The 27,668-nt window shown below is 38.6% G+C and overlaps 1 protein-coding gene across 1 annotated transcript in view; it reads left to right on the top strand.

Moving 5' to 3' along the window:
- CCDC6 (coiled-coil domain containing 6) overlaps positions 1 to 27,668 on the top strand; it is a 46,409-nt gene that overhangs the window by 5,128 nt on the left and 13,613 nt on the right. Inside the window, exons 2-6 of the mRNA XM_048946323.1 lie at positions 12,234 to 12,383; positions 17,956 to 18,084; positions 22,679 to 22,782; positions 24,575 to 24,735; positions 26,941 to 27,097. Of these exons, the coding sequence (XP_048802280.1) occupies positions 12,234 to 12,383; positions 17,956 to 18,084; positions 22,679 to 22,782; positions 24,575 to 24,735; positions 26,941 to 27,097 (701 nt within the window). The remainder of the gene's footprint in view (positions 1 to 12,233; positions 12,384 to 17,955; positions 18,085 to 22,678; positions 22,783 to 24,574; positions 24,736 to 26,940; positions 27,098 to 27,668) is intronic.

Raw genomic sequence — 27,668 nt, 5'->3', positions numbered from 1 at the left:
ACTTCTACAGAAATCTGTAAAGGAAGAAGGAAGCTTCATGATGGACTTTGTTACTGTTCGTGACCCTTAGGTTAAGGTGATAAAAGCCATGCTGTTTGCTGCAGTGCTGGTAAGCTGCTAATGGGAAGGTGTGGTACCGTTTGCTGCTGCTTGATCCTTGTGCACAGCTCCTGGCACAACTGAAAAAAGCTGTCAGGCTCTGAGATGCTGAAAGTCCAATGTGCTGGATCAATATGCTGTGGCTGTATGATGCACTGGTCGAGGCTGAACACGTTTTTCTGCTCCAGATTTGCCCAGCTGTTTCTGAGAGCTTCATTTGGAACTGATGGCTTTTATTTTTTCATCTTGTATCGTCAGTCTTGCTCTGTGAGCTGACTGTTGTGTGCTGCAGCTAACTGAGCACAACTTGCAGCAGCACACGCATGTCTTTTCCAGGCCTGACTCGTACTGCTGCAGCACCACCTGATTTGGTGCTCGTAACTGCGGTGCCATGGTCTCAAAAAGAATGTTTTCCTCTGTTCTTGATTTTTATGAGGCTCTTTTAGCTCTCTTTACAAAGAGATCGTAACGCCATACATTTATTTCCCCATATCAGTTTCACCGATGCTGCTCACGGTGGTGGAGGTGTTCTCCTCTGCTGGAGCCTGGAGGACCTTGTGGAGCAGTACCTCTGCTGCAGCATCACTGGTGAGGCCAGTGCTCCCTTCTCTCCATGTCCATTCTCTGAGGAGAATCCCTTATTTGTGGGATTGGTAAAGAGTCTCTTTTTTAGCCATCTTGCAATTTTAGTCTCGTGGAGTTTGTCAGAAATGACTTAATGAAGAGTGATATGCAGTTGATGTTTTGATCAGCATCATGCTTAGTACGTGTTGGTGTGAAATTGCATTAGACATTTCCCACCGACAAGTGTTTTTAAGGTCTGCAAGCCACTCCGGAATTCTGCCTGTACTTTGATTATTGCATTGCTGTCTTCAATACAGTCTTATGAGCACCATGTACATGTCTTATGCCTTTGCAGTAATCTTTATTAGAAATAGGCTTTGGCTGAAAGATAAATCTCTGCTTATCTGCCAGAACTTGTTCCCTATAAAACCATGCCAAATAGCTCTCCTAATGTTTCTGTCCTTTTTACAGTGAGTTTGTTTTCAGTATTGCCATTGGGTTGATACCAAACTGTGATAACCATCTATGTCATGCTTGCCTAGAAAGGTTGCAAAACAGCTCTGCTTCGTTACCCGTTACTTTACTGGTGTTGCTTTGTTGAGTAATGGTGGAATGTCTTCAATCAATAGTAGTGTTGGTATATTGGTTTGAATTAATTTGGGATGGAAGTGAAGTAAGAACTGTGATTTGAGAATATATTTAGGAATTTTTAATAATGCAAAGTCCTTGTTGTTTCTGTAAGCTTCCTGTTGTGCGTGTGCAGTGTTCTTTTAAACAAACCTTCTCATCAAAGTGGTATTCAGTTCTGTGTCAGACTGTTTGTAGTGAGTTTTTCCAAACACAGCTTATTGCCAGGTTTGAACATTTACTGAGGCTAGCAGCTCTTCTTTCTTAGTGTGTCTTCAAGGACTGAAGCATTTTGAAGGAGCTGTTCTAGTTTCTTCTGCATTGTACACCTAACAGGTCTGTTTTCACAGAAACAAATATCCCTGTATGCTACACACCTGTTGCTTTGAATGGTAGGGTAAGGCTTTGGTCTTTTCTCCAGGTTCTAGCCCTGTTGCTAATCCCAGTTTTGAAAAGCTACTATGGACAAAACCGTAGAATGATTTTCAACTCCTGGAAGTTCTGCACTGCATTTTAGTTGCAGTTTTGAGCGTAATAGAGTTTGATTTTTATTGCTGATTGCAAAGGGTGAAGGAAATCTGACTGTTTAAGTCTTTCATTTAGAGTAGTGACTTGGTCTTTGCTTTTCTTTCACCTGCAAGTTCATTTTACTTGTCTTTATTGATTGTTTCCTCCTGCTGCTGATATTGGCTTCAGTTAATATTGGAGTTTGTTCCTAAGCACTCAGTCCTGGGTGTTGGTGTGCAGGGGGCATATTTTCATCTGCAGACTGTTAATGCTAACACTCCTTGTGTCACATGAGGAAATAATACTGCTGTGTGCAACACAGGTGTGTTAAGCAGGTAATGATTTGCTGCTGCTAATGATTTCAACAAAAGATTGTGTCATCACACAGCAGCTTATAAGATGTGCTTGGGTGGAATTTCAGGTAGAAACTCTAAGGCCACAGAATGCTTGCAGTGGTGAATCCACGATGCTGCAAATAGAGCTGGTCACTGAGCTCAGTGTGCGAGATGCCACAGAAGGACATGATGCTAACTTCTCACTGTTCTTGAAATGTGCAATAGGGAGTAAGAAAGTACTCTTCCAAAGGAGCAGAATTTGTCAGCAGAACATATCTGATGCACTGCAGCATAGCTTGCTAAGAGCAGCAGAGAGAAACAGTTGTTTGCTGCTCTTTTTTATGCTTGGGGGTAGGAGGAAGATACTGAATTTAGCAGCAGAGCAAGGGGTGAATCCTTTTTTGTCTTACTTGGAAAAAAAAATCTGGAGGAGGAGAATGGTAGGGACAAAATGTACAAACTGCATCTTGTACAGGTTTTCATATCTGAACAGAAGGAGTGGATGAGGCAATGACATGTTCTGGAAGAGAGGCAGAAAATAAAATACAAAACAAGTCCCTATGGATCAGTAAGGGAAAATACTGCTGTGATACATTGCTTCCAGTGCAGCAGCCAGGGGGCATCAACAAAACAAGGCCTTGAGTTCATCTTTAGCCAAGGCCTGCTGCCTGGCTGACCAGGGGAATGTCTGAGCTCTAATTACAGGGACTGTTATGGTCCTGTTTCAATACATGGGATGAAAAAAGAAGTAATGACGAAGGCAAGACCATTGAGGTACACTATTCCAAAGTAAACAGGCAAATGTCTAAGTCAGAAAGGCTGTAGCACAAGTGATGTGTAGATCTCACATCTGGGGGTTGTAAGGGCTCCTTGGTTAAAGTTAAAGCAATTTGCAGAAATGTTGAATCAGTGTTGAATTGTGATGTCTGTGCTGTAACTTTTTCAACTTTCCTGTTAAAATTGTAGGCTAACTGTTGCCTACAGCAGCAGTCCTAGCAGTTCTCAGGAGTCATCCGCATCTTTGTGTCTTCTGTTGCTCCCACTGAGTTCCTGGAAAGAGGGCATTCCTTCAGCTAAGCTGGTGCTGGTGGTACAACCAAGGGAGAGACACTTGGCATAAGGCCTTGTTAACATGAGCTGCTTTTCAGGCTGGGGTAAGCTTTAAGAAGTAGATGTGCATCTCCTCAGCTGTGCTGTAGATCGAAGTGTCCTCGCAGTGTTTCAGCTGTCTGTCAGCTTTGGTCTAAATAGCCTCAGAATGTGACGTTTCTGTTAGTTGCCATAAAGCTAAGGATTTTTAGTTCCTTTATTGCTGTTGATGCTAACCATGATGTGGGTTAGCGGACACGGTGGTGATGGGTTGGTGGTTGAACTGGATGATCTCAGAGGTCTTTTCCAACCTTAGTCATTCTGTGATATTTAAAAGTCCTACCACAAAGATTAAAAAAATATATATAATTCCCACAATGATACAGTTCAGTTTTGGATAAAGATATAAATGATTCTTATTAAGTCAGACATGATAAAGTTTGATATTCAAAAGCCCCTTACGATGTTTCTTCCTGTCCCTTGGAGTTCCATTTCTACTTAGAGCAAATGTGGAAAGGACTTTGTTTTTGATTGTAGTGGAGGGATTGTCACTTTGTTTCCCTTTACTTCCAAATAAGCAGCAAAAGCAGTTACTATGACTTTTGCAAAATTTAGTTTTTATCAATACTTTTCCAAGAGCTTCAAACAGTGTGTTTTTCACATCTGTGACAAATGAAGAGTAGGAGTTTTCTGCAGCCAGCTTTGCGAGTAATCCATTCATTAGGTAAAAGCAATGCCCTCATAGGCCCTGAGGTGCTGGCTGAGTCAAGATCTGGCATAACCTCCTTTTTCTTTTAAAAAGTGAGATATTTAACTTAAAGTTCCTGCTCTGAGGATGGAAAGATGGGTAGGCATTTCCTGAAAAATGCATATGGTTATTTCTCTGTGTTAGATGTACTTTTTCAGTTCTTTATGGGGTGAATACTCAAAGATGAGTGCATTCTCTTACATCCTGTAAACCTCTGCACCTTCACAGGCAGAGCAGAGGATGTAGATGCTTCATCTTCCTCAGCGTCTTCTCCTGCACTGTGTAATAGACCTGTTTCTTGTCTTGAAAGCCTGAAAAGTGATTGCACTTTGACATATTATGGTGTGTGTATTGCAAGAGACCCAAAATATTTGGGAAAAAAAAAACCCTGAATGCACAGAGTTCTGAACACGTGTTTGTTGTGTTGGAATTAGAGCTAGTATGCGTTAACTGTGGGATGGATGATGTGATGTGAGCTTTGTGAATGTGTGGGTTTGGAACAAGGTGTGATTAATGTTGGTGACATTATGGCTTTTCTGGAAAGCCAGTGTGTGCATGAGGAATTAAGGGGGGTTTTGAAAGGAGCGCTCTTCAGAGGCTGGTTGTGTTATCAGGCACCTTGCTAGTGTGGAGAAGAACACGGCCATCCCTATGACTATGTAAGCTGTATTGAAACTTGGCATTATAAAAAGCAAAACCAAGAAGCCAACAGCAGAGGTTTTAAGAAAATGCCGAAGGCACTGCATGGGGGATGCTTGTGGTAGCAATGTATGGTCTGCCTAGAGAAGTGGGGTGGGACAGGATAATGCTTTGGCTGTTATCTACTCCAGTGAAGAAGACCAACTGTTTTATATCCGCATCTTTGCCCTGGCTTATCTGAGCTAGGAGGTGAAGTAGGATTGACACAGATGATTTAGAGGGGCTGGCTGCTCAGCCTCTCCTCTCTGTTTGCCTGCAGAGAGAAGCAGCCGTGGCAGCTTCTAACAAAAGCGTGCTGTGCTTGCACTTTGTGCACAAGCGTGTTGTTTTAAAACATGGGTCGGTGCCTGATGGCACAGATGTGCATAGCTCACTGAAAAGAAGCTGCTTAGTAAATTAGTCACCTAGTAGTTATTCTTCTGTTTGTTTTCTTTCTTTCTGTTCTATTCTTCTGAATCCTTGCTGTTTTTTGCTGCTCTTTTTTCTTTCACTGAAACTTTGGGAGTGAGCAACAAGGAGTTTTTAATTGGTCAGCAGTATGTTTTGTGATTAATGTAGTATATTTTGTAATTAATACCTCTCTGCATCAAAGATAAATGGTGAAGTAGTAGGAAGTAAGTAGTAAAAGTAGTAGAAAAAAAGGCAAAGAAGTACTAATAAGATAAGTTATATTTTTGTGCCCTGGACATCTCATGCTGCAGAGTAGTTGGACCAGTTTGCAGCAGGGTTACATTTCTTCCAAGTTGTCCTACTGAGTAGTGGCATTGCTGGGATTTTAGCTGGTGTTGGTTTTTTGCTTTCTGAGCAGCCTGACACAACCAGATTGCATTTAGCTGGGGTATTTTAGATGCAAATCAAACATGAAGTCTATTTCTAAAGGACGATCAAGTCTAAAGGAAGTTCAAATGATCATGGAGCCTATGAAAAATAAGTTTAAAAAACCCAAACAAATAAAACCAACCAAGTCTGCCCCAACATTAGCTACATGCAATTGGATCACTTTCACCCCACTCCACCATTTCATCATTGCTCCATCCAGAAGGCTGCATGTTCAAAAACTTGGGCAGACTGAAGTACAACTACAAGTCTGGTTGGGGATCTGTGCACCTATGTACATGTGTGTCCTTATTTCATTTTTCAGCAGCTTTTATACTGAGGCTGAACAGATGCAAAACCTGTTCCACGTGTTTCTGTAGTCTATTTGCTTTACACCTATTGATTAACTAGAAAGGATATTGGTTGTCTTTGTCAAGGCAGAGCTTCATGCTCCCAGAACAGAGTGTATTCCTGCTAGGTCATTCCTGTCTTGGCCTGTAGCTTCTGCTAGCTCAGCTTACAGCTCTTGTGTATGGGAGACCACAGTTGCGTCCTCACGGTCTGCTGGGCTTCCACGTGGAGATGGCTAAGTGATTGAAAAATTCATGCTATCAATATGTCTCTGGTGAATCCTAATATGTCTCTGCTAATCCTAAGCACTCCAAATAGGAAATATTGACATACAGTTTACCTGTACAGCTGTGCTGCCTTTCCTTTGTGGAGCTTTATGCCCACGTAGTCTTTAATGACATAAGACTTTTGCATAACGGTGTATGATCATGGTTAAGCTGCTAGGTAAAAGTTATTTGAAGGTTGATACACTTTCTGGACCCTGTCTTGACATTTTCTTATTACAGTAGCTTTTCCAGGAGCTGCCTTTTAATTAACTATTTAAAGCCAGTATTTTGACAAAATAAACTCCCTCAAAGAGAACAGACCAATTTTTTATGCCTTGAAGAAAGCCTTTAAAATTATTTTAAAATTGCACTGTATGAATTATGAATTGCACATAGCTTCTCATAAGTTTTGTGTGATGAACCAAATGCATGAATTTTATGTGTCACCATGTTTATGGAACAACTGTTTTCATAACCTTCTTGTTTCACCTGATGTCTTTCAGTTGCTGGGACTCTCACAGGTCAGCAGCAACCTGCAGAGGGAAGCTATTTTAGGCATGTAGAAGTCTGAAGTGGAATGCAATTGCACACCATCAGACAGTGAATTGCAATGCTCAGAGGCTTAGTGTGCGTTAACACTACAGAACTTCTGTCTTCAAGAAGGTAGTTGGTGTTGAGGACTAGAGTGTAGGTGTGTGTGTATGTATATATATATATAGGTATTGAGTATAAAGAGCTGTTTCTTGTGTAGCTTTCCAAAGCACAGTATGGATGCACTCATCTTGAATATAACTGTGTTTTTTGAGAGGGTTGCTCATGAGGCTGCATGGGTGCTGTGTAGCTAAAAACATCTGATCACAGCTCAGCCAAAGCCTGGCTGGTCCTATTAAAAGGGGTGAGAGGGGATGAAAGGGAGAGAGAAGGGAACAGTATTTTAACACTAAATAATGTTTTAAGGCAGTTCTGTTTGTGGTGTTAATGTTGCAGGATATATTATGTTTAGAGTAGTTGAAGCTGGTAGGTTGAGGTCTGATGGTGATTCATTTTTTTCCTCTTCCATTTGTCTGTTTTGGAAGTAGCACACACAATAGCTCCATTACTCCTGAAAATTTCACTTAAATGGGAAAAGAGGAGGAAAAAAATGTAAAGGGGAAAGAAAGAAAAAAGCAAAAAAAAAAAACAAACTAAACTTGCTCTTCTGCCTGAAGTGAAAGTGAGGAAGTTATCTGGGGGGTTGCCCTACATAAAACAGGAAATCACACTCAAATCAGACCCAGAACTTGAGGTGCAGAACATGGCTGTGCCCATGGGAGCTGTGAGCCGGAAGGCTGCAGAGGTATCTGGCTGTGGCACAGGAGGGCTTCAATGGCCTTCCTTGTACCCCAGGAGCCACAAATAGAGTGTGCTGCTGGGCAGCCACAGCAGCTGCGGCAGTGTGAGCCATCATCTCTGAGCTGATTCTTCTTCCATTTCTTGAAAACAGTCTTTTCCTTGCACATAGTTTGCAGTAGTTTGTGTTTCTTCTTGTCTGAAAGGCACGCTGCATGCAGTGTGGTTGTTTCAGCTGCTGAAGAACTTGTAAGATAAAGAGCTCCAACCCAGAAGGGCTGCAGTGTGAAAGTTTCTCCTGTAAAGGAACAGCATTGTTTAACTGAGATAATTGTTGCATTTGTGGACCAGGACTTTTCTGTATTATTTTAAACTAGTGCAGTAAGCATGGCTAGAGCAGTTCTTGAGTTGACTGTGCTAGAGAAGTATGTGCTACAGCACAAATGGGAAACCTAAATATGGTAATGTTTTGTGGGAAGATTTTACATTTCTAAAATTGTGTCACTGTGCCTTACTGCTCTTTACACCCTGTTCACTTCATGCTTTCTTGTAGGATCTTGGGACAGGCAGCTTTCTGAAGAGGCAGTTCTATCTCAGTGTACCGTGTGCTGCACTGAGGTATCCCTCCTGAAGCTGCCCCAACCTTTTGGGCTATATTCAGTAGTGAAGATTGAGTTTCTGAGTGTATAGCCAGCGGGTTGAATTGCTCTTCAGCTCCATCTGCAGGTGTATTTTGTCCCTGTCACCCAGCAGAAATTGCTCTGCATGGGTGAGTGATAAAGAGTCAGTGGTGGGCCTTGTCTTTAAAGATAGGGAAACTTCAAGGATGAATTAGATCAGAACAGTGCTTGGTAAGCTGTCTCCAGCAACATCCCCTGAAATCTTAGTGCCAGCTCTACTGCAGGCACTAGCGAAGGCGGATGGTGCTTTGCCACCTAGCTCTCAGGCTTTATGGGGCCGACAAGCCATTCATGAAACACGTATTCCTGAGACTGCATCTGAAGAAAGAGCTGAAATTAAAATGCAAGGTCTCATTCACGTCATACCACTGATAATGTGGCACTGGTGTTCTCTAGGAAATAGCTTTCAGCTGTGATGTTGAACCTGCTTTTCCTTACCCTGCTTTGCAGTAATGGGAAGATTTGTGAAACTTAGAGAAATGGTAACCTTGGAGGAGAAGGAAGTGTAGGCAGCTGTCATTGTTATTTGGCTTTGTTAAAGCATCAGAAAACCGGGGTTTTGCTGTTCATAAAATATTGCCACTAGAGCAGTGGTTGGAATCTGGTCTGATGCAGAAAGAGAGCATTCCACCAGGCGCAGAAGCTGCTGTGGGAGCTAGAAGCAAGTGGGCAGAGGGGAATCTAGCAGCGTGTGCTCTTGGCCTGCTAGAGATACATACACAGGAAGAACTGAAAGCATAAAAATACTTTGGACCTAAACTCTTGATAGTTTATACTTCCACACATACGCAGTGTGTGGAAAAATAACTTGTAATGAGATTGTCTTCTTAATAAGGTGCTCAGTTACTATGTAAAGTTTTCAAAAGAAATATGTCTTAGTTCTGTTAAAAACAGTCCACTGGATACTAAAGTCAGAAGGATGGATCTTTTATAACACTTCACACCCCTACTCTACTAGTAATTGGGATGTCGCATGCTACTGCAGTCAAAATCCCCTCTTTATTTTTGATTTTCACAAAGTAACATGATTGTCTTTGATGGTTGTCTTAGACATGTGTGGTGTTGACTTCAGTAATTACAGATATCCCCTTACTGGGTGCGTCCATGCAGTCCTCTGAGTTAGCCAGACCTGAAGTTTGAGACACAGCTGACAGGTGGACATGGTTATATCTGCAGATCTGTGCAGCAAGGAGATTGCACCTTTCAGGTTTCTAAAAGCTGTCAGATCCAATGTTATAATTTTATATCACTCAGTGTCTTAGCAATTTGTTTTGTAAGGTGGTATACAGAATGAAGTAAATTACTTTTGGCATTTATGGATGTTGAATGTAATGTGAGTAGCAGAGAAATCATGAACTCTATGCCCTCACTGACCCACTGTCTCTGATTTCCGTGCTCTTTCTCAATTTTTTTGCTGATTCTATCAGGGGCTGTTTTCTAATGCAAATGCCTGATTTAGAGTCAGATTATTTGTATGGAAACTGTGCATGTATGTTCAGAAAAATATTACTGTGACAGTCTGTGCAGGAAACAGTGTTTTTGACTGTGGGCTAAATGACTAATAGATTTCAGGCAATATTAACATGAGGGATTTTGTTACAGCCAAACTATCTCCAGCGATGAACAAGATAAAGGGAAAGTTTCAGAATGAAAGTATGTAGCTTTAGAAGAAATAGAGGAACACTCTGTGCTTTTTATACCTTGTTTCATAACTCTAGTGTGGTTTTTTTACTTCATAGATAATGTTGAAATTGCAGACCACCAAGTAGTTTAAGTGGATGCTGTATTTAATTTGACATATGGATATCTTACATTCTTACAGACTTACATTCATACTTAGATTTGTATGCTTCTTGTTTGTTCAGCTGAGAAATATGATTTCAAAGGTTTTGATGGGTGCAAAGCTGGGACAGAACAGACTTTATGCAAGTTAGAAACGAAGAGAAATCAAAGTAGATGCATTTTGAGTCTTTAAAACCAAGACCTTTCTAATATAATTCTATGTATACTTGGTCTGCTTCTTCCCTTTTACTGTCTTTGAACCATCAGAAAGCTGGCAGTAGAAATCTGTGCCATGAAGACAAAGGAGGGGGATGACTTTGGAAGAGAACACATGAATTTTAACAATTTGAGGACAATGAACCTTTGCAGTTTGAATTGTTTATTCTGTTCTGACATTTCTGTGAAGGCATAAGATTGTTAGTAGCTCAAAGTAAAGCTACATTTATAACGGGATAATGATGTTATTGAGATTTTAGTCAGATCCCTTGTGTTGTAGCATTCTGATATGTAAGCTGACAATTTAGTATTTCTTTCAGGCGTTTGGGCATCTTTATGTTGTCCTGATGTGGCCAATGATAACCCTTAATGAACATGCAGGAAGAGTGGTTCTGTGCCAGTGAGATGCACTGACGTTAGAGAGAAGGTGCTGAGCAGGACCTCATCTAATAAACTGTGCCAGAGCTTCCTTTCTTTCCTTATTGTCTTTTTCCTCATCTTGGGATTGTGCCAAGCGAGACAGGAGCTGGTAGCAGGTAGTGTGTAAGGGCCATGGCACAAAAGCAATGAAGATGGGAGAAGGCACTGGTAAGGATGTGAAGATTTGAAGCAAGGAAGACTCAATTGAAAAGTTTCCAAACCACTGCTATAGATTTTATGATACTGGAGATCTGGGGATATTTATGGTTGTCCCTTTTATTCCACCAGCTTTAAAGACAGTTATGCTTTGTAAGTAAATTTTCTTGTAGGCATGAAAGGTGTCTCTGCTTAAGTAATTGCCTCTTGGACTACTAGGGAATGCATCATTCCAGTTAAAAGATCACTGACATAATGAAATCCTGTGAGCACTTTCCATTGTGCAATATATATAAAGAGATGATTATTCTGCCACATTTGGGGCAGAACATTATGCAAGTTAAACAGTTATACTTCTGGATCCTATTTCTTAAAGTTTCCACAGTCAAATTTTGCTGAAATAAAACTAAGCAAATCCTTATGTATTGCAAGCTACAAGCTGGTATAATTTTATTAAACTCAGGGGAAATCACAAATCTGCAGTTCATGTGATATGGGTTTTGTTGTAGGGACAGAGAAAACTCCTCAACACTGTGTGGTCTGATTTGTTGAAGGTTATGGCTTGGGAATTCTGTGTTTGTGTTGTTCTGTTTTTCTGGGCTAATTATGCATTGCTTGTGTAATTAGGAGTTGGCTTTACCCATCTGTAGCTGTGGGCTGTCATTTGCCCATATGAGTTGCCCTTTGCGGTTTTCTAGAGCAGACATCCAAAGATAACTACTATATTCTGTTTATGAAGTTTCTTAAGTGTACATAAAAAATCTGGAAATACCTGAATAGCAGAGAATGCAAAGGGGGAGGCGGAGGGAGGAGTTTAGTTGTCTTTCTTTGGAGCAGCCCAACTCCTGGCCCCAAAAAGGACCATCCAGAATCCGAACCTTTTGTCTGAGAGTGTCAACCAAATGCTCACCAAACTCCAGCAACCTGGGGCTGTGCTCATTGCCCTGTTCCATGCTCACCGCCCTCTGGTGCAGAACCTTTCCCTAACACCAGCCTGTCTCTCCCCTGACACAGCTCCAAGCCATTCCCTCTGGCCCTGTCACTGTCACCAGAGGTGTACCTGCAGGAGAGACAAACACTGTGTGCCTCCCAGAGAGCAGTGCTGCAGCTGAAGGGATCTGGCAAGTTGGCACAGTGCTGAATGCCTCACATCTGTGCGTTGGTTCGTAATGGAGAACATTTAGAGAGGTGGCTGCAGTATTTTGTTTTTAGGAATAGAGAAGGTAAAAGTGGTTATCTCTGAATCACTGATGTTTTTATAAACTTTAAGAGGCTAAGGAGTTCATGCATTTGGTTGAGGGAAGCCACTTTAAACCATCTGTGTAGTTTCCAAAGTTAAAAGATGGGGAACAAAAAAAAAGGAAGAATGATGTTGTTCTGCTGGAAAAGGTAACAGGGCCTACGTTCATCTCACTGTTCTCCAGAATGGACGGACAAGCTTTAATATGAAGGGTGGAGAAAAGGAATATTAAGACAAACAGAATAATTGTAGTTTTTGGTGTGGAAAGTTGCTTCCTTTTTTTCTTAAAACTTTGTCTTTATTTCACAGCAAGCAAGGGCAGAGCAGGAGGAAGAATTCATCAGTAACACACTGTTCAAGAAGATTCAGGCTCTGCAGAAAGAGAAAGAAACACTTGCGGTAAACTATGAAAAGGAAGAGGAATTTCTCACTAATGAGCTCTCAAGAAAACTGATGCAGGTAAGTGGTTCCTTTTCTGGTGTTTCTCTCAGGGCCAAACAGTGGCTGAGTTTTTGTTCTTGCTAGTGTGAGGGCAGTCAGGGATGTGGTCAGGTCATATTTGCAGTAAAGCTGACATCTGATAAAGTAAAGTACAAGAAGTACAGTGAGTGAGGGTTGGCTTTTGATGTTTTTTGTTTTTTAATATGTTATTGTGGAATTTGCATCTTGAAATGCACATTGAGAACCTATAAGTTTATAGAGATACAAAGCAGTAGATGTAACTCGTAAAGATGGTTAGTTAATTTTAAAAGTGAGTGAGATAGATGCTTTTTCTTTTTTTTTTTTTTTCCCTCTGGACTACGTGATATTTCAGTGAGTCCTGAATATTGAACTTTATATACAGAACTGTGCAGTGATGCTTGAAGGTTGCCAGGAAACTGCGAGTTTAGCCATATTTCTAACAAAACAGTTGCTTCTCTAGAATTCTCTAGAAAACTCTAATATGTGTTAGGTGCTGGAAGTAAAATAGTTTAAGGTGCTGGAACAATTTATGGCAGAGAAACACCTTTTGATTACCCACGGTGCAAATTTGTGGAGAGTGGGTGAGTATCTGTGGGAAGTTTCTGTACACGTCTGCCCTGTTCTGATAGGTGTGCAGTACCTGGTTTTGGCCTCTGAGGAAGATGGGTCACTAAGTTAGGTGTGGTCTACTATGGCTCTTCTCATGTGATTTTGTACAAGCTTTGTCGTGAAAAATTAGTTGAGTTTGAATAACCTGCCAGTATGTTGTAACAATTTCTTATATGCTGCAGTTGGAGATTTGAGAGGCATGTGTAGCCCTGCAGTTAGGAAATGTGTTGTTTCTAAACAACTTTAGAGCTAATCCCATTCATCTGAACCCCCTCTGTGCTGAAAACTCCTGAGACTTAGTTTAATGCCTAATATCACCTAGTATGTTGTCAAGTTAAATATCCTCTACCTTATATATACCGTTTCCCATTACTCTGGTTGAGGACTGGTGAGAACATTTCTGAGTAAGACATTTGCTTTCAAAGTCAACTTTAAAAAAAAAAAAAGTTCTCTAGTGTTCTTTTCTAATTGAAGATGTACATACTATCAAAAAAGCTTTCTACTAAAGAAAATGCTGTATTGAGCAGTGCTGCTGATTGAAAGGGCTATGTGGAAATTGGTTACAGAACCAGGTTATGTGGGGCCGTGCTGTTATATTGTATTAAGCAAAGTAATGCTTTAAAAGTAACAGCATGAATTACACTTGATTTGGCTGAAGGGTTTTGAACCTATGTGGTGACTTTGCATGCAGGTAGCAGGTTTTTAGCCCTTTGTTTTTCATTGTTGTAGGGGCTTATGCATGGCATTCAGAGCAGCATTGGGACCAAGATCCTACAGTGCTAACATGCTTCAAATATGAAAGCTGTCTGCCAGAGTTCCAGCTGCAGTGCTCCTCACTAATAGCCTAACATGAATTTCCCAGATCAGCATGATGTGTGCTGCTGCTGTAAAACACTGCTGTATCAGGTTTGCAGTGTTGTTCTAGGAAAGTAAATTTGAAGCATTCACTGCCAGACTGATTCTGTATGAAAGAGTTTTCAATAAAATACTATTGTCTTTCTGTGGCCAGGCTTTCTGATGTCAAACCATTGCTGGATGCTAGCTGTGTATTTATAACTGTGTGGCCTTAGCTTTTACTGACTTTACAAGCCTAATAGGTAAATGTATTCTTTTACCTGTTGATTTTCCTTGGATTAACACAATTTTTGATTTTCTAAATGAAGTGCAGCAGAGATGAGGGAGAACATCCATATATCCATCTTAATAGATATTTTGGCGTAAACAAAAGCTATCCATTACACTTATTCCTTGTTTTAATAAGCTCTATATAAATCCACTACACTTTTCCATGTGTGTACTCCTTATTGTCATTTACCAGGCTACATCTCTGGAAAGTTTGGCATAATTATTTTTGTAGAGCTGTCAATTCCTAATCACTGGAGAATGGTAGTAATGTTTGGCAGAGTATCACTACAAGTGTTTTGATGGGAAATCTACTCCTGCAGCTGTGCACATGGGTTGTTGAGTTGTAGTTTTGAGATTTAAGGAAGTAAAATCACATCTGTTGTGAAAAGCCTGCTTAGAAGAGTAATTAATTTTTAATATTGCTTTAATTTACGAAGTCCATTATTCTGCACATTGTCTAGCAGTCCTTTTCAAAATCAAATACAGATTTCAAATTACAAATACAGATCTTCTGTGTCTTTTATTTTGAAAGTGCAAGTGACTCTTAAGTACCTGTCCTTGAAATGAAAATGTTGTGACTTCCAAAGATAATAGCTGAATTAAGGGTGAATTAAGTAAATGGGAAGCTATAATGAAAGGTACCCTGTGAAAGTCTGATTCTTGGCAATGCTTTCAAAAGTTGTAAGTCAGTTGACATAAGGTATTTCCTTCCTGCTCTCCATATACCATGCTTCAGCCTGAGGATGCAAATAAATAAAAGCAGTGCTGAATTATCAGAGTAAACTCATCTATCATGGATTTGATGTTCATCTGGATTAAAGAGGAGGCATGCTGATGGTGCAGGTTTGTTAATGAAAAGGGCTTTCAACATACAGTGGAAAAGGAATTGAACAAATTTTGAAGGCTGACACAGTAAAAAGGAAGTGTTCAGCGTACGAGGTTGTAGTCTGAGGGATATTTGTTTGCTGGGTTTTATTTGAAAAGGGAACTTCAAGCATTTTTTTTAATGGCACAAGGCAGTATGGTAAAATATTATGGCAGATGTCATCCTATGTTGCATCAGGAATCATCTTTGTAGGGAGAATAGAATATTACTGTAGTTGTTTATGACTTACCTGAACTAATGCATGCACTCTTGTTGCTGCTAAGCTTTCTGTTTAAAGCTCTACTTCTCACTTCAAAGTATTTGCTATCTTTGTTAACCTAAGTCCATTTTTGATCTTGTGTAAATGCATACCGTATTTCTCCTACGACTTTCATGGGCACTTCAAGGTCTGTAAGAAAGACATTGCGAAGGTGATTCAATCTAACTCATATTTTGCTTCTCCTCAGTTAGCAGTTATAGGTGTATATGGAAACAGTTGTTACTACCATTACATACAATGTAAAAGTTTGAAAATGTTTGCTTCTTTTCCTGAGTAAAGTCTTTATCCATGTGTTACCATTGAATACTTTCTCATTGTTTCAGTCTTAGGGTTTCAGCATTCACTTGTTTGTGGTGGTTCCTTTTGTTTTCTGATCAAAAGCAGTGAAAGCAAAGGAGGATTTTACCCAAGTGTGAGTGATCACTGAGATGTGTTTTGAGAGGGCTATCACTGTTTTCTTCCTGCTTTGAATAATAGTTATTTCACTTCCTGGTGTACTTATGATTAAACCCGAATAGAAAATATTGCTGTAGTAGATCTCTTCTAACTTGACTTATTAGCCTTCTGCTCAGCTAGAGTGATCCTCTGGCTGCAGTTCCTGCTCCCAAGATAAGGTTTAGTAGATGCTACACAGCAGCTACAGATCCAACAAGTAAGAATTATCAGTTTCCATGTGACGCAAATTCCATGCAAACTTTAAAAAATAATGATTTAACAAGCAATATTGTGCTATTGCAGCTCAATTTGTTTTAAGTAATATGACAACTGCATTTATATACAGGATGTGAGATCAAGAAATAGAACTTGTTAGGTTGGTTTCAGGTACCTTCATAGGGCCATAACAGCAGCCTGGCTCTCTAGAGTGCCTGCTAATGCCCCCAGTTCCTAATTTCATCTTAGCAGCATCTGGCTCTAGGCTGAGATTTTGGCACTGTGCCTTTTTGCACAGTTTATTCAGCTAACTAAATATAAGCTGATTGCAGCAACTGACTTTGGTTTTAATTTGTAGCTAGGCACAAGCACCTGGTGCTAGGTGGGCATTTGCACCCTGCCTGTTCTGTGTGTGCTTTGGCTGTCTTCAGTCTTAAACTTTTGATTCTTAAAAACAAAACCAGTATTTTGATTTAAAACTCTAAATGCAACTTTTTTTTCCTAATGAAAATCTTTCTTAGTAGCCCTGCGTTTTCTCACACAAAAAGGAAATGGCTTCGTTTCTGACTAGGCAATGTAACAAGATTTCCTAACCATTCAATTAAGAATGAATGGCCATGATAAGCTCAGTTATATCACATGGGTCCAGCTGGCTTCCTCAAGTGCATGGGAATTTCCATGTGCCTCGGGTTTGGGGGAAAAAAATGAATGGAGTGAACTCATTTATTTGAAAATTCTTCATTACAATTTCATTTTTCACGTATTAAAATACTGAGAAGCCCTGAAAACACAGGTGAGCTCTAAATTCTTTGTGTGTTGCAAGCAGTTTCTGTTTGTCTAGTGCTCTCTCCACACTAAGATTTCTGCTTTAAATCTTCTGCCAGTCTACACTTCATAGATCATTTTGTCTGCAGGTTAGCAGCAAAAGAAGTTGAATTAATGAACTAATGAAATTCAGCTTGTTAGAAAATTATTTTTCTTTGTTGTAGAAGTATAGCATTCTTGACTTGTGTCCATGACTATTAGGTATGTCTTCAGATGTTTCTCACAATGTGCTGCAGATATCTGTTGTCATCTTACCATTCAAACCATTATTTAACTCAGAAGAACTGGCAAAGAAAGTAAGCAAGTGAAAAAATGCCTCCAATTTTTGTTGTATGGCCAGCACCACTGTCTTTTTGTGACATTTAATTCCCAGTAAGTCATGTCATGTACTCATGTCACGGTGACAGTTGCTCTTATCTGTAGGAAGGCTTGAATCCTTTTCTCAGGATTCCATTCTGATTTTGACAGTTAATACTAGAAGTGACTCTACTCCACACCATAATTTGTGTTTTTTTTGATTTCTACCTGTCAGAGATTTTTGTTTTCTGTCTCTTAAAGATTTCTTTATTTTCATGGAAACTATTACATGGACACACAAAAAAAAAAAAAAAAAAAAAAAAAAAAAGTGCTCTTAAGTATTAAGAAAACCAATACCATGGCTTTGTAATAACAGCATCTTTGTCATCATAATCTTTTGATTCTTGCTGTCACAGGAATAGAAATAAGATTTTTTCTATTATTGCACAGTGTAAGATTTTTATATTGTTGCACAGTATTGTCAGTATTATGACTTCCATGAATTTTAAAGTTTCAGCTGTGAAGGAAGACATGCTAAGGCCTGCATTTTATGTTGTGAGTGCTCAAGATTATGCATGTAGATTAAAATTAATGCTTTTGTGAACATTGATGTATTTTTCCTTTTGAAATGTGTGTGCTTTTTATATGCTGTATATAATGTGTCTATTTTGATTTGACTTTATTAACTATTTAGAAATGTAGCTTACTTCCATCTTCTTTATAAATTGAACTGTTTAAAATGCTCCTTTGTGAAAGGCTGTTGGGTGGGTTGTGCATTTTGAAGTCTTTTCAGAAGAATCATCAGTAGAGAATTTAATGTTCAGTATGAATCAACATGTAAAAATAGAAGTATAAATGTAACATAATGTTTCATATTTCTGTGTGTTTAAAATATTTCATGTGTCCTGAATTTTTAGCTACAGCATGAGAAAGCTGAGCTGGAGCAGCATCTAGAGCAGGAACAGGAATTTCAAGTGAACAAACTGATGAAGAAGATTAAAAAACTGGAAAATGATACGATTTCAAAACAGCTCACCCTGGAACAGGTAATGCATTCCTTTTGGAGCTGTATGGCTGTAAAACAAGAAGGGATTCAAAAAGTATCTTCTTATTTTTTTATTCGATTCGAATTCCTTTTTAAATCTTTAGGAAATTAGGCAATATCAAGAATATGTATATTTAAAAAAAAAAGGGGGGGGGGGGATTTTCTTGCAGTCAAAGCAATAAATTATTCACAGAAATTATTAGGAATTTTTTTTTTTTTTTTTTTTTTTCCCATGGCCTTTATAGCTCTTAGTGCCCTTAATGCAGACCTTAATATCTGCTGGATAAGCTGTAATTATTTTGCAGAAGTAATTTACTTTTTTTTATAAGTTATGCTTCCTGTTGCTGTTTGTTAGTTTGCACTATCGTGCAGCTATTGAGGACTGCCTCTTCTATTAGCAGTTAAGTGTGGTAGTAAACCACATATATGTGGTATACTTGTACTGTGGGTGACCATTTTGTGGTACCTTGGGTAGCACAGTACTCAAATGTCAGCTGTGTGTAAACTCACAAAGATTTGAGATGAAGCTACGTTCAACTCCCTTTCCCCCTAGAGAGAGATTACAGGTGAAAACTCCGCTAGTTTCCACCTTGTTTCCACTGGAAATTGCTCCTATCCTGCTGAATTTTAAGCATGTGCATCAAAGCATCTGAATGGCTTTAGGAGGAATCTTTTTGACTGAAAGACAGACTGATGAAAAAATACACGCTTGTTAAAGAACTTCAGTTTTCCTAACTTGTGAAACTCCAGCAATTTTGAGTGGTGTAAATATCGTACGTTATTCGTGAGACTTTGCTTGCTATTCTCAGACACATAAATCTTGTGCTACTGGTCATCTGAAATTTTAGTAGTTTTTTGACTTTCATATTTCATTTGGCATCATAGACTACTTAATTAATAGCTATCTTAATGACGAAATGAATTTTCTCAATTCTTATGTTAACATTCTATGCAAAGAGATCTACGAAATAAATGTATAAAGGTAGGAAGCTGGAGTTGCCAGCAAATCCTGAAGCTGCATGTAAATTAATGAGGCTGAACTAACTCTCTTAGCCACAAGGTGGTGGTGATGGCCACGTAATCAAAACTGCAGTGAATGCAAAGATTACAAATTAAGCTGCATACTCCAAACTTAGTTTCATAGAATGGCCTGGGTTGAAAAGGTTTCAACTCCCCTGCTGTGTGCAGGGTTGCCCGGAGCCATATCTAGCCTTGCCTTGAATGCCTCCAGGGATGGGGCATTAAGCTGGTTTAGCCTTTGAAATATTAGAATGAGCCACAGCTGGAAGCTCAGTGGTATTTATTTTTGCATCATTGTGCTGGGCAAACAGACACGTGAAATGATAACATTTGGAACTTTTTGCTATGTTGGAATATCAACAGTAGATGTCTTTAAAAAAATGTGAAAGCTTAACAATGAATTTGCTTATATGTTAGTGTTATCAGGTCTTTCTCTCAAATATGTGACCTTGTAAGCTTACTTTGATTATGAAGGTGTTCTAATAGGCTTTTGGTCTTACTTTGAATTTCCATGTATTTTTAAATGTCATCCAATACAATAAAATAGAAAAAAAATCTCATATTCGATCTTTATGCTTTCTTGCAACACTGTTTTATCTAGTAAGAAGCAACCAAAAATTGTGAGCAGAGCAGTTATGCCTTTATTGTGCAAATAGGAAATAAAGGAGAGGAGACTTACACATCTTCAACAAGAGCACTGTTAAACAGGACTTGGAACAAGTATTTCAGGAATGCTTTGAACGTAGTGAGCTAGAACTGTATTGCTTGCAACTTTATCTTCACTAGATCTATCACTGCAACCAATGATCAGACAGTTAGAACAAAATTAATTATCCATTAATTACTTTCCTTAAAATATGGAATAATGTGAATTAGCTGTGCTTTGATTCCTTTTTCATCTGCTTTCTCTCATCCAACCAGCTTGTAGCACCTTAAGTAGCTGGTCTGTAGCAGTGATGGTTTTGACGGATGTTAATCCTAATTTAAAAAAATTGGTTTCTTAGATTTCACATGTGACCCAGCGTAATTTGCTTGAGCCAGCCTGAAGCAGCAGAGAATTCTCTAAAGGCTGACCATGAAGAAGTTTGCAACACAGAACTATTTTCTTAACTGAATGTTTTAGCCAAAAGGAACAGTAAGGCTTTTCGGTTATAGTTCAGTGATTTGATAGGAAATGTAGTAGCTGCCAGTTTTGTTCTACAGAGGTCGAGTTTGTGTAGTCTTGCTGTTACCCTGTTTAATCGCTTTGCTATTTCACACGTTACAGTGGGTAACTGAATGCAGCTAGCAGATGAGAAATAAGAACTAAGATGCCAGTAATCATCTCCTATGTCTGCATCTTGAAAAGGAGAAGATCATTAAATGTAAAATTTCCTGGAAAGATTTTCTTGGAGAACAGAAAAGTGATACAAACGGGAAGCAGCAGATGAGAAGCAAAATATGTGGGATTTGGGATAGTGGGACTAGGTGGAGAGTGTACACAGCTTTCATTGATCTATAAGATGTCCAACATTTTAGGAGGAAACAGTTGTGCTTGTTAGCAAGTTTGCTGGAAGACTGAAGAGGCAATAATCTAGAAATACAGACAATGCATATTTTGGCTCCATTAGAAGTAAAGCAAGTGCCAGAGACAAGTAAAACACAATTGGATGGTGAGAAAGCTTAAAAGGGATTCTTCTCTTCTTCTGAAGGGAAGACTAAGGTTCACAACAATAAGCAATACTTTTTTCACTTCCCTACTGTGATGATAAAAATTAAAAGATGTCATCTTACATGGGTATCAAGCACTAATATTGACAGAGCTGTTAGTTTTGTCTTGAGATGTGATCCTTTTTCTCAATTTCATTCTAAATACAATCAAATTCCAAAGAAACGCATTGACTAGAGCTAGACTTCATTTCAAAGTACACTTGGAATACCTATAACAAAACAAACATACCTACTGTCCCTGTGAATTCGCAGCTCTGCTCAGCATGCTGTACTGGCTTATGTAGGTTGAAATCCTTAAAGCTTTAATATCCTGGTAGGAACTGGTAAAACAGTGAAGATTAACAGAGAAGGATTCTTCTTTGCTGTATAGTCTGACATTCTTGAAAAAGTAGAGCTTTAGATCTCTTTCAAAGCCCAGCTTCTTTGGCCTTTCATCAGACGACATCCGTCAGCCTCAGGTTGCAATACTTTCCTGGCTCATTTATCTGTTATCTCTGATGATTTGACTTTCCCATTGTACATGCTCAACTATATACAGGTGCCTAATTAACAAACTGCTGCCGTGGTGATGGCTGCTATAACACTGATTTTTCAAATCAGGTTATAAGTAATTCACTTTCCAAGTGTGCTCTTTTTCCTACCATTAAATGAGATAGATTTATTTTCATCTGTATGTCTTGTTGGTGCAAGATTAATCATGTAGTTGTAAAAAGACTATGAAGGGTCAGAGCAGATGAGTCTAAATGATACTACATTGAAGTGATGCAAAAACCATTGTTGCAGAATGAGTCATTTGCAGTCAAACCTTCACCATGTTGTTATACAGATAGTTATCTGATGTAATGAAGATCTGCATGCTGTTAATACTGGAGCATGGTGTGTTGATTTGTATTACTTTCGTCCTTCTGAACTCATCCAGCCCAGGCATCGACCAGGTGGTTATTGAGCTGTGTCCTAAGGCAGAGTGCCATGTCTCTCCAGGGCTGAGCGCTTTGTCTTCATACCATTCTGGTATAAAATACTTGCTACAGTGTGCAAGTGGCAGCCAGGGTCTACAGTGTGCAAGTAGCAGGGTACAAATTCTCATCTCTCATGTGAGACTGAAGCATATTGCTCCTGACTGCTATGTTACCAAAGTCTAAATTCCCTCAACTATTAATGTACATCCAGAAGTACAGACATGAGAAGGTTGACTGTTTTTTTTTTCTTATTTTTTTCCTATTACTCATCAAAATGAATATGTTTTTACTTGTGGTATCTAATTGCCCTAAGTGTTGAAAAAGACAGTTATGCACTCATTAAACCATTACTGCTGCATTAAGTGCACAAGTGTAAATTCTGCTTGGTTATCGCATTATGAAGTGGTTAGAACATAGCCCTGATGGATTTAGTTGCTGTAATACCACTTCAGCTGTACTGATGCAGTGAGGATGCAAGAAAGTCATTTGATGTGTTTTCATTCTTTCAATGAATGTGGGCTTTTCTGCCTATTCCAAAGATAGCATGTGTTAACTTCAGCTCACTGTAGTTGGGTGGGGGAAATACCTCCATAGTATTTTTATAAAGATGCTAATCATCATGTTGGTTTTGTTACTGCTATCTCCCGTAGTTCAGCCACTAGTGTTACTGGATAAGATTGGCTCCTGATATCCTAGTGTATTCGTATTAATAGTTGCACAGTGTTTGTACTAAAATACTACCAAGAAAAGATTTTTCCTTTATTTTTCTCTCCTTTGCCTTCTTGGCATCTTAGAGAATCTTGGGAAACTGTCTTGTCTTTCTTGCAACACAGTAGTCATTCCTAATGACAATTCTTTGCAAATATTTCTATTCCCATCATTTTAATCGATTGCTTTTCTCTGCAGCTAAGACGTGAGAAGATTGACCTTGAAAATACTTTGGAACAAGAGCAAGAAGCACTAGTGAATCGTCTTTGGAAGAGGATGGACAAGCTCGAAGCAGAAAAACGGTTTGTCTTGTTCAGTGTATTTGTTACTGTGGGAGATGTATCATTTAATACTTAACTTCTGATTTAAGTATGTTCATTTCAGTAATGCAAGCACTATCTGATCTATGGAAACCTGGAATTTAACATTGTTGTAAAGGTCTTTGTTTACGTGTTACCGCAGGCTTGAGTGCCTAAACTAGATGAAATGAGGACAGTATAAAAATTGACCTGGGAAAGCTGGGAAAGGAAAAGTTTTCTGAATTTTTTCAACAGCTGATATACTCAAGATATCTTGGTTTAGAAGTAGCTTTCTGTTTGTGGCCAGAAGAAAATAATGCATTGTTTTAGTTTATTCTTTTTATGAGAAGCTCTTGTTTTTTCCCTGCCTGCTTGGAGAAGACTTCAACTATTTCTCAGCTGTGCATTTGTTTCACTAAGACTTCCCTGTGTAATCAATGAATATTCGGACATTATAATTAAGGTTATATAGGTTATATAATTAAGGTTATATAGGTTGTATAATTAAGGTTATAATACAGGAAAGTTAGGCTAAGCAGGTTGTCATACTAAAGAAGAATGGATGGAAAGCTTACCCTTGTCCTGGGCTCACTGAGAAGACTCCAAGAGAAGCCATCTGCAAAAGAGATCATTCTCCAGTCAATCAAATGTTCAGGCCGTGATTCAGCAGTTCCCATACATTTCCCTCTATTTGTTCACTAGAAAATAAGACAAGGATTTTTTATGTTCCTGGGAAAGCTAGGATTAAATCCTCTCTTGATCCTCTCTTTGCTACATTATGAGAACTTTGCCTTGGAAGGAGTAAGGGAGAAGAGATTTCTAATTCCTTAATTTCTGCTACATGTTTTAGGAGAGTTATGCTGGTGCAACTCTGTGAATCTTGGCTACGGACTAGAAACCAATCAGAACTGCAGTTTTTGTAGTTTTATTTTATAGAGCCCTGCTGTGTGGAAGGAGCTCCAAAGAGCTTCATATATCCAGCAGTGATAAATCCATAGCAGATATGTCTTTGTAGAACTTTTTTGTGCATCTTGAAGTCTTTTTTAAGCTAGATTATTTGTGGTATAATTTATTTTGGACTGCACGCCTTCTTTCCAGGATATATGGTGGAGTCATAAACTGTGCTTTAGTACCACATTGTGTGGTACTTGTGAATAGCAGGCCGTGCAGCTGCTGTGTTTGTGTAGTAGTGTCCCTGCTCTTCAGGGCAAACTTGGATCTGGCCAGTCAGCCTTGTTCAAGTGAAGAACAGTTTCGTGCTTCCAGGCTGAAAAAATGCACGTGAAGTCAGGAAATATGTACTGAAACACAGACGTGTTCCAAGTGCTTGTTTCGTTGTAGGAGTGGAATGCAGAAAAGGCTGCATTTCACCATACTCCTTTTCTCACCTTCATGTTTATTCTTCCTGTGAGAACATGCATGTAAAAACTCAGATTAAGTGACTTTACTTGAAATTATTTTGGGGAATAATCATATTTTGCGTGTGAAACAGAGGTCACTATGTATGGTCTGTGACTTGTTTTTCCCAAACTATATGCATAAATATTTGGCAGTGACAACATCTGAGTGTCCTAAGAAGTCTATTTGTCCTTGGACAAATCTTAATTTTTAAAATTCTAAATTAAAGAAGAAAACATTATAAATCTTCCTAAGGTTCTTCAAAACGAATATAGTAGATAATTGTATTTGATAATTTCGGTTATCTGTCAAAATCCTTTCGCTTACTTTCTGAGGAATTTAAAGGGTTTTCTTTTCATTAAAGCTGAAGGTAAAGTTCAAGCTGTTTTCTATTCAGAATTTTGCAGGAGAAATTAGACCAGCCAGTATCCGCTCCACCGTCACCCAGAGACATATCAATGGAGATAGATTCCCCAGAAAATATGATGAGACATATCAGATTTTTAAAGAATGAAGTGGAGAGGTTAAAGAAACAACTGAGGGCTGCACAGTTACAGCGTGAGTAAACAATTTGCTGCAAATCTTTTTAAGGATGTAATATTAGATTTCTACCTAAAATTGTGTGGTGTAATTTAAGATATCAGTGGACAAATGGGACAAGTTCAGTCTAAAATAGTTTAATGATTGCAGTATTATAACTCATTAATGTACTTATACAGCAGTTTGGTCTGTTTGTTTTTAGCATTATTAGAATGGGAAAGAATCACTGAATAGTTCTTGAATATATGTTTCTATCGTGTTTTTTTTTTTCCAGAGACTTTTAGAAGTATTTCAACACACAAATACTTTCATAGGATCATAGAATGGCTTGGGTTGGAAGGGACCTCAAGGATCATCAAGCTCCACCCCTCTTGGGGAGAAAGGAAGGGCCCAAATGCGTGTTTTAGGGTGGCAGGAAGATGGTTTGTTTCTTCCTGTGGTCTGCAAGACCATTCCATCATCCCTTCATCCTACAATTAAAGTTCCTATCTGTGGTTAGTCGGCTCCACCTTTTTGTTTTTTGTGTATTTTTTTAGTCATGGTGTACTTCCACCGCTAGATAAGGAGGTACCTAGCTACGTGGTCAGGAAAGTGTGGGGGAGCAGGAAGCAAACAATATCCCCTCAGCAGTGCTGGCTATGACAGGCTGACTACAGTACTTCTCCAACAGCTTGCCAGAGACTTTCCTTACAGGCGGAGTAGCTTGCAGAGTGCTCTTGTGCAAAGGCCTTGTACACACATTGGTGGCATTAATAATTTGTCTCAGTTAAAAGAAGATAAGGGCTGCTAATCTTTGTACTTGGCAGTTCTGTGCTGTAGCCTTCGCTTTGTGAACCTCAGAATGAGAGCATGGCCTTAGATTTACTGTCATTATGCAGATCTGGCATAATTAATCTCATTTCACGCATTCTTTATTATTTCCAGGTAATTTCTTTTTGAAATACTGTGATTTAGAGTAAAAATTTTGAAGCAGTTGAAGTCAAATTCTTATGAAAAGTGGAGTTTAGGTTTAGAAATACTCTTTTCTGTTGTAAACAGGTTAGAAAAAGCTGCAGAATGTATAGCCATACTAATGAAAGTTGTGGATTTACTGCTTTATGGACTGCCTGCAAACAGAAGGTTAAACTGAAAAGCAGTTTTTTGGGGGAGGAAGTTTGATGCTTTGCAGTATGTGGCTGTTTCAGAACCCTTACTGTTTTACTTGAGTACTTTGTAAAGTCTACTTAGAAAATTGTTATTGTGTTGTTATATTGCATTTTCCCGAAACACTTCCAGTTTAGGACAATACTAATTTTGTATTGTTATGTATTATTGGTACAGTAATATCTGCAAATACGTAATGCTGTTACATTTAGAAGTTGTATTCACACAGATAAGTGGAGAATTGTAGACAGTTGATAGTTTTCTGAAACAGGAATATTCTTTGGACTGCAGCATAAAGAAATGATCAGAGAGTAAGGGATCACTTTTTTTGTTTTAGTAACAAGGAATTCACTATATACTCGATCAAATATTAGAAAACCTCACAAAATACGTTACACGTACCGTAGGTTCTGTTTTATTGCAATAATGTATCAGTGTGCTACAAGGCTTTCCTTGATGTAATTTAATCACTTAAATGATCTGGTAAATGACTTTTAAAGTGATGTCTGATGAACTCTTTAGAACTGCAAACTCAGGTTATCTTTTATGTAGAGAGTAAATCACTGGTTAGCTTTTGATACTGGTAGATGTCCTGCTGGCTTATTGAAAGCATGCTATAGAATATTTTAAGATAGCAATTTAATTAAGTTGGAATATTTTGTGTTACAGAACTTGTTTTGCTCTCTTTCCCTTGTCAAATACCTTAAATCATTTCTTCATAAAATTCTTGTAGATGTTCAGTAGCATTACTCAAATGAAGCAGCAGTCATTCATGGTACTGCTTCACGGTTTTGGTTTTATCATTTTCTTAATGACTTTTTTCTTTGCTTTTTGAATTTATTTAAGTAAATACTTGAAACTTGTTTAGCTTTTTACCCTTCCTTGTAAAATTGCAGTCAGACAGCACTTTGTTTTAGTAGCTACTGTTACAAATTAGCCAGAGCAGTAGTGTCTTATGGATGAGAATCTCGATGATCCATTCTGAACATTTTCTACACCTTCCTTCTTGACGTAGTGAGGTAAAATTCCTGTCTCTGAAATGGAATTTGAATCAAATTTTAACAGAATTCTGAATTTCAGATTCGGAGAAGATGGCGCAGTATTTAGAAGAGGAGCGACATATGAGGGAAGAAAACTTGAGGCTTCAAAGAAAATTACAGAGGGAAATGGAGCGTAGGGAAGCACTCTGCAGGCAACTGTCAGAAAGCGAATCCAGCTTGGAAATGGACGATGAAAGGTGTGTATCTTTTAGCTATTCAGGTATGTTGGCATTGAGCTTGTTAATTATTATGTGTGTATTGTGTTTTAGATTTATTCTTAGTACTGCACAATGAGTACTCATGGTAATAACTGACATATGGTTTTCATATATGTATCAAATTTCAGCATGGTGCAGCAATATGTTTGGTAGAACTATGTCAAACTTGTGTAAAATTGGACTAATTATAACAGTGAGAATTGAAAAAGTTACTTCTAAGGATCATTTAGGGTTTTGATAATGTATATCGAAATAAATATACCTGTGTGATTGAGCTTGAGGATGCTTTAATCATGATACCTTTATTCTTCCTCTAACTTGATGACTTAATGAATTTGTAATGAGTTCTTTGAGGTAGGTACAATATTCTTACTTGCAGCAAACTTTTCTTTTGCAGAAAATAGGATACATTCTGCCAAATCTAAGGGAGTAATATATAAAGCCTTAGAAAGAGGAGGCATTTCCAGAGCTAATGCATTCTTGAAGTCCAAGACATAACATGCTTGGTGGTTTTCTGTTTGTTTGTTTTTACTCTACTGAGAAATGCATT

Source organism: Lagopus muta, chromosome 5 (assembly GCF_023343835.1).
Source record: "Lagopus muta isolate bLagMut1 chromosome 5, bLagMut1 primary, whole genome shotgun sequence".
Classification (NCBI taxonomy): domain Eukaryota; kingdom Metazoa; phylum Chordata; class Aves; order Galliformes; family Phasianidae; genus Lagopus; species Lagopus muta.
This window is presented reverse-complemented; position numbering and strand designations above follow the sequence as displayed.